This window comes from Enhydra lutris, unplaced genomic scaffold (genome assembly GCF_002288905.1).
Source record: "Enhydra lutris kenyoni isolate GAN:26980312 unplaced genomic scaffold, ASM228890v2 scaffoldscaffold38, whole genome shotgun sequence".
NCBI lineage: Eukaryota > Metazoa > Chordata > Mammalia > Carnivora > Mustelidae > Enhydra > Enhydra lutris.
In genome coordinates, this window is record NW_019154122.1 from 400,259 (window position 1) to 407,513 (window position 7,255).

General features: G+C 55.3%; 1 protein-coding gene across 1 annotated transcript; it reads left to right on the forward strand.

Annotated features, from left to right (window-relative positions):
* Positions 1-406: 406 nt before the first annotated feature.
* On the forward strand, positions 407-6,896 carry LOC111154777 (zinc finger protein 683). The gene is given in 6 exon segments (XM_022514683.1): positions 407-520; positions 1,172-1,355; positions 2,781-3,460; positions 5,334-5,462; positions 6,523-6,817; positions 6,820-6,896. Coding segments are annotated over 6 exon segments (1,479 nt in total).
* Positions 6,897-7,255: the final 359 nt, after the last annotated feature.

Sequence of the window (7,255 nt, forward strand, 5' to 3'; positions counted from 1 at the left end):
GGGAACGGCTTCTCAATTCCTGGTATTCTCCAGGAAATATGGAATGTTCCTTCAGGTCTCTGAGTTCCTTTAGAAGTAACCTCCATGAGGATCTTCCTCTCTATCCTCCTCTTCCCTAGGGATGAGGATAAGGCCAGCTCTGCTCCTCACCTCTGAGTGTCTCCATTCAGTCCTCTTCAGGCACCTACCAAGAGAGCTGTTACTGGCCTCTACATGTCAGTACGAGTCCTTACAACCTGTCCACCCCTCGTGTTTTGCAGACAGGGAAGCAGAGGCCAGGAGGGGCAGCAACTGGCTCAAGTCACATGATAGCTTGGTGGAAGGGCCAGCTCTAGAAGCCAGGCTCCCCTTTGAAGGTCCTTTCCTGCTCACCGGGGACTGACCTGTTTTCCCAGGTAGTGAGGGCATGAAGGGGGAATCTGCTCCAGACTTGCATTGTTGCCAGAAGGCTCATCCTCTAGGGCAGACAGGGGGCTCCCTGTCCTCCAGCCTGGACTTCCAGCTCTGCCAAAGTGACGAGGTAAGGAGGGATCCCAGGCCCCTCTTTGAGGTCAGCCTGATTATGGAAGGGAGAGGATGTCAGGATGCAGTGGGGAAAAATCTGAAGGAACCAGATTCCCCTTGTTCCCTGGTCCTGGGCATCCCCACCCCACCCAGCACATCATGGCAATGGGCCCTTGAAGTGCCAGAGGTCCTCTCCCAGGCCCCAGGGGCTGGACTCCTCCTGTGGGGTGTCAGAAGGGATGGGGCCTGTGGGATGCTTGGCTTAGCATGTGGTCTGGGCCTTAGCACAAGGGGAACCCAGTGCCACCTTGGGGGCTTTCAGTCTTTGATGATTTTCTCCAAGTTCATCTTGGCTCCATTCAAAGCACAGTTGATGGTCTGAGACCCAGTGGGGCCAGGGTGGTCAGGAAGGGAGGGTGGGAGAGAGCACATGGCTAGTGAGAGGTTCTAGAGGGGAGGAGGAGGGCAATCCTGGGATGGGCATGAAAGTCCCTGAGGAAAGAAATTTTCAGTTGAAGGTTGGGGAAGCCATTTGAATGACAGACTTGGTGGAGGGCAGCTCTTAGCTTTTCTTCTCCTTTTGGAAATCAAACTAGAGCTTGAACCACTCCAGGGACACAGGTGCCCCAGCCCCACACCCCGAAGCCCCTTGCCTCCTGCCCTCCAGGTCTTCTCAGCTTGCAGGCCACTCTCTGACACAGTGGACTCCCGTGGCTCATCCTGGGCCAGCTGGTTGCGCCCCTTGCCACCGGCACCAGACCCCCAGGGCCTGGACCTGTACCTGTGGACCCTGCAGCTGACATCGCTGAGCACAGCCCCACAGAGTCTCAGAAGTGATGTCTTGAGCACAAGTAAGCCCAGGGCAGAGGGCTGCACCTGGCTGGAGGCAAGAGGTGGGAGAGGACTCCTAGGTTCCAGGACAGGAAAGGGAGGGGACCCAGTGTCACCGATGAGATCAGAGCCTCAGGCACACTTTACTTCCACATTTTGGCCTGGAGTCCTCGCCTTGGTGGGGGGTGGTTTCGGGGAGACACCTGAGCCACAGGCGGGGGAGGGGGGGGGACAGGGGCTTTCTCAGGCAGGGAAATCTGGAGTACATGTAGCCAAAGTCCCAGGCATTGACGATGGCGCTTTGTTGGCCTAGAATGTGTGAGCGAGAGGGGTCCTTATTATAGGACAGGAGCGCGGACTGGGAGCCAGCGAGCGGAGGTAGAGTCCCGGTTCGGCCCTCTCTGGCTCTGTGACTTCGGCCACATCGCTGAGGCCAGTTGCTTCTTGCGGGAGTGCAGGAGCTGTTCTAGATTTGTTGCACTGTAATGCACCTTTTCATTGCTCACTCGTGACCTCGGGAGGGTGGGAACCATGCAGCCACATCCTGCATTTCCCCAGCTCCGAGCACAGAGTTCAGCGAGGTTGGCTGAGTGAATAAAGGAGGACCCAAGCAGACAGTCTACTTTGTGGCATTTTTTTCTTTTTAGTATTTCATTTGATGTCCCTCCTAGCTTATCTCCCTTCTCCCTGGCTGTTGCATCTCCGTCTCCCTTGCTAGCTCCTCTCTACTTAACCTCCTAAATAATCCCATGCTCCGGAACTCAGTCCAGAGCCTTCTTCCCTCCCCTCCCCTGCTCTGGTCTCCTCTCTCCCCTTCTTTCCCTCCTCTCCTCTCTTGTCCACTTCCTGGAGAGTAGCACGGTCTGATAGAACTTCCTGCAATCAGGGACACTGGTCTATTCTTGTGCTCTTTGCTACCATACCTCCCGAGCCTTTTAAATGTGGCTAATATGAGTCAGGAGCTGAGTTTTTGATTGTACTTATTTTAATTAATTGAAATGGGGTCACATGTGTCAAGTGACTACCCATTTTGGACACAGCAGATCTAGCTGACCCTTTGGTGGTCTCATCAGGCAGGGCCCCAGGCACCCAGACGTATGTCTTCAGCTTGGACCCCTCTTTTCAACTCTAAACCAGCCAGCCAACCAACCAAACTCCAAACCGATTCATCCAACTGCCTACTTGACTTTTCCACCTGGATGTTTAATAAGCTTCTCAAATCATTTTCTCTCCCTAAAACGCTTGAGTTCTGCATAAACACTAGCTTTTGTCGGTAAGTGCAGACCAAGGGGGGCCCCGAGAAGGGGAACTTCTGTCCGAGTCATCCAGCAGGCTGGCAGGCTAGAGTGCTCCCCCACCCCCAGCTAGCTAGGGGGCCAGATAGATGGGGAGCAGAACTTTCCACCAGGCTGCTGGGCCTTGACTGTCTTTCTTTTCCTGCTCAGAGCACCAGCCGCCAGGGCTGCAGGCCGGCTCCACTGATGATGAGAAACTCACGACCAAGTACTTTGCAAGCAGGGACAAGAGGGGAGGCCAGCAGGAAAGAGCTGGCGAGGGGGCCCTCTGCCCATCCCTCTCGCCTCACACCAGCTCTTCCCCAGTCCCCTGGCAGAACAGGAAGAGCCCCAGGCCCTTGGCCATCTGCTCCTGCCCACTGCCTATTCCCATCTCTGAAGAACTCCCATTCTGCCTCTACCCCTTCTATCCCGGGTATCCACTTCTGCCTCCACCTCACCTGTTCACCTATGGGGCCCTACCTTCTGTCCAATGTCCCCCCCTCTTCATGCTGCCCCCAGACCCCTCCTATGCCACCAACTTGCCGATGAGTGTCAATGAGGCTGGGCACCCCGCTGCCCAGAGGGAGACCCTGTATTCTTACCCAGGGGCCTCCCAAGCCTCTGGCCAAAGCCAACCTTCCCTGGCCTGGGATCAAGGTCCTGGAACTGCCAGGACTCTCTCCCCCGGGCCAAAGCTCGTGGGCAGGGCGGCTCCAGCAAAGCGGGCACCCACAGGCTCCCGGCCAGGCACCACAGCTCTGCCTTACCCGCTGAAGAAAGAGAATGGCAAAATCCTGTACGAGTGCAACGTGTGCAGCAAGAACTTCGGGCAACTCTCCAACCTCAAGGTATCCGCCTCCCGGGCTCCGTTGCTCCCCTCAGCATCATTCCATGGCCCCCTCCTATCCTGCTTCCAGAATCAAGGACCTGAAAGCTGGAGCAACTTCTGGGCAGCCCCTAGGCTGTGAGCTGGAATGGTTCACTGGGTCCCTCACTGTCATGTTTGCAGAAAGGGGATGCAGGACAAGATGGCCACGAAAGTCCTCTCCACCCTAAGACACTGTCTTTGAGAACATCTCATTTCAATCAAAAAAAGGGGGAAACTGAAGGAAAGGTTTGTCTGAGGTCACTTGGACTTCAGGGTGAGGTTAGGCCTTGATATTAGCCTCTCAAGGTCTACTGCAAACACCTTTCCTGAACAACTATCTTTTTGGATCTCCTGTTAAGCCTCCTCCTGCTTATTTGTTTGAAGGTCCAGTGGGGGAGTGTGTAGATTTTAGTGAGTCTAGAGCATGGACCTGATGACCTGACAACCAGCTTTTTGCACCCTACAAAGCAGCATGTTGCTGTGGGCGTTGTCATCCACATCGCCCGGGGCAGGGGCACCAGGGCCCTTGTCTGTGTGTCAGCAGAGACGGGGCTCTCTGCACGTGCTGGTCACACTGAAGTTGAAGAACGGCCCTTCGAGGTCCTCCAGGGTGTGAGTTCTTAAGCTTTAATGAGATTCAAACCTGGAGAGCTAGGAAACATGCAGATTCCTAGGTCCCAGCCCTAGAGATTTTGGATTCATCTGGTCTGGGGCAAGGCCCAAGAATCTGCATTTTCCACACGCTCCCAGGTGGTGCTGATGCTGCTGGTCTGTGGATCACACTTTTTTTTCTATGATTATTTGCTTTAGGAGGCACCTGGGTAGCTCAGTTGGTTAAGCATCTGCCTTGGGCTCAGGTCATGATCCTGGGGTCCTGGGATCAAACCCGGCTTGGGGGGTGGGGTTCCCTGCTCAGCGGGGAGTCTGCTTCTCCATCTCCCTCTGCTTCTTTCCTCTGCTTGAGCTCAAAAAAATAAATACATGTTTTTAATTAATTAATTAATTAATTTAAAAGATTTTATTTATTTGAGAGAGACACAGTGAGAAAGGGAGCACAAGCAGGGGGAGTGGGAGAGGGAGAAGCAGGCTTCCACTGGGCAGGCAGCCCAATGCGGGGCTCAATCCCAGGACCCTGGGGTTGAGACCTAAGCTGAAGGCAGATGCTCAATGACTGAGCCACCCAGGTTCCCCTAAATAAATGTTTTTTAAAAGATTATTTGAGGGGCTCCTGGGTGGCTCAGTGGCTTAAAGCCTCTGCCTTCGGCTCAGGTCATGATCTCAGGGTCCTGGGATCAAGCCCCACATAGGGTGCTCCGCTCAGCAGGGAACCTGCTTCCCTTCCTCTCTCTCTGCCTGCCTCTCTACCTACTTGTGATCTGTCAAATGAATAAATAAAAACTTAAAAAAAAATTTGAGAGAGTGAGGGAGAGCAGGGGGAAGGGTCAGAGAGAGAGAGATTCCAGGCTCTCTGCGCCAAGCATGAAGTCCAATGAAGGGCTTGATCTCACGACCCTGAGACCACCACCTGAGCTGAAGCCAGGAGTTGGTTGTTTAACTGACTGAGCCACCCAGGCACCCCTGTGGACCACACTTTGAGCAGCGCTGCTCAGGATAGATATACATGGGCTATCCCTCACCTAGCCTTCTGATCACTGTCCCCTCCCAGCCCATAGGGCACCAGAAAGAGTAAGGGCATCCTGAAAAAATGGAAGAGAGGCCATGAAGGCAGTGATAGGGTAGCAAGGGCACTCAGAAATCTTGATGCCAAATAGGGGTCCTGTGGGGATGTGGGGAGACAGGACCTGCTGGAGGCTTCTGGGCAGTTGGCAGCCTTTCTCCCACACCTGGCTCAGGTCCATCTGCGAGTGCACAGTGGGGAGCGCCCTTTCCAATGTGGCCTGTGCCAGAAGAGCTTCACCCAGCTCGCCCACCTGCAGAAGCACCACTTGGTGCATACGGGGGAGCGGCCCCATGAATGCCTGGTGAGACCCTCCTTCCCCTTCCCTGTACTCCTGCAGGCTGGTGAGTAGTTCCAGGCTCTTGGATGGGTGGGCCCTGTAGCCTGCTCTCCCCAGTGCTCTTGAGCAAGTGGAGACAGGACTAGAGGCAAGGGTGGAGGCAGTGAGGGAGGCTGAGGGAGGTGACAATGACCCCTGTCAGCCTGGAAGGGCCAGAATCCGAACCTGGAGGTCCCTCCCTAGGCCTGGAGCGAGGACTAGAAATGTGTGTCTAAGGGAGGAGGATAATAAAGCTGGGAGGTCCCAGGGAGTGGATACCGGTAACCTACTTCCCAGGGTTGCTGGAGAAGTAGAAGGCCTGGTGCATGTGAAGTATGCAAACACTACAGATAACAGCAGCTGGGTGTTAGCTCTTGCTCCCTCTGAGTCCTGGTACATCCCTTGGGAGGTCAGAACAGCAGGAATTCTTTCCCCAGGCAAGAAAGAAGCATCGTGGTTCTAAGTGTGGGCTACTTGGGTACAGATCCCAGCTCTCCCTCCAGCTTGTGTGATCTTTGGCGAATGGCTCTCCTCCTCTGAGCTGCTGCTTTCTCACTGTATTAGAAGAGTTACACGAGGACTGAGTCATGCTTCTCCAGGGTTCCGGGGAAGACTCTGTGAGACCAATTCCTGGCATGTGGCAGCTCCCAGTAAATGTTAATGACGCCCACGAAGGCTGTAGGCCCATGCTTAAGGGTCCTGTGTGATGATCTCATTCGGTCCATCATACCTATGAGGTTAGGTATTAACAGTCACCAATTAATAGTTACCAATAAGGAGAACAAGGCTCAGACAGGAGATGTCACCTATGCGAGGTCACACAGGGGAGTTAGAATCATGATACTAACCCAGGTCTGCCTGGCTCCAATGTGCCAGACACTGTGTGTCCCAGGAGAAATCATGGGGCGGAGGGCATCTGGGCAGGCACAGGGAGGTGGTGGTGGTGGTGGTGGTGTGGGGGAGGGGTGTCCAGGGTGGGGAGTGGGAGCAGAGATCTGGAGCCAGCCACATGGGCAGAGCTGACACCTGTGCCCATTCCCAGCAGATGTGCCACAAACGCTTCAGCAACTCTAGCAACCTCAAGACCCACCTGCGCCTGCACTCTGGGGCCCGGCCCTTCCGGTGCAGTGTCTGTCCCCAGCGCTTCACCCAGCACGTTCACCTGAAGCTGCACCACCGCCTGCACGTGCCACAGCCTCACAGCCTAGCTCACGCCCACCTGTCCCTGGCGTCTCTTGCCTGCCTTGCCCGATGGCACTAGGAAGCCCTAGATCTCGTGGCGCTGCCATCAGAGAGGCAGACGGGCTGGGATCTGGAAAAGGTCAAGGCGTCCTTGGCCTCTGGGGGAAAGTGCGGGCAGCCAGCCTGAGCCCTGGTGCCAGGACTGCCCTGGGGAGGGGACAGGAGCAGAACAATTAAAAGATTTTCTTTGCGACAAGTTGAGGCCTCTGGGACTTCATCTGCGGAGGGGGAAGCCACTGTGTATCTGTCAGATTCCACACCTCACCTGGAAGCAGGTCAGGGAACGCACCCAGAGAGAGCCTGTGATGCCCGCTCATGGGGTGGGCGTTGGCAGCCATCCACATCCGGCTGGATTTGGGTCCTGCTCCCTGACCTGGTCCTGGCCCTCCCATCTCAGCTTGCCAGCGGGTGGTCGAGCCTTTTGGGACTCAGCATGGTACAGACTGTGCTGCCAAACACTGGGCACATTGCTCTCTTTCCTGAACAAGGGTTCCAGCACCTGCCCAGATGTACATCTGCTGCTTCCCATCACTTTC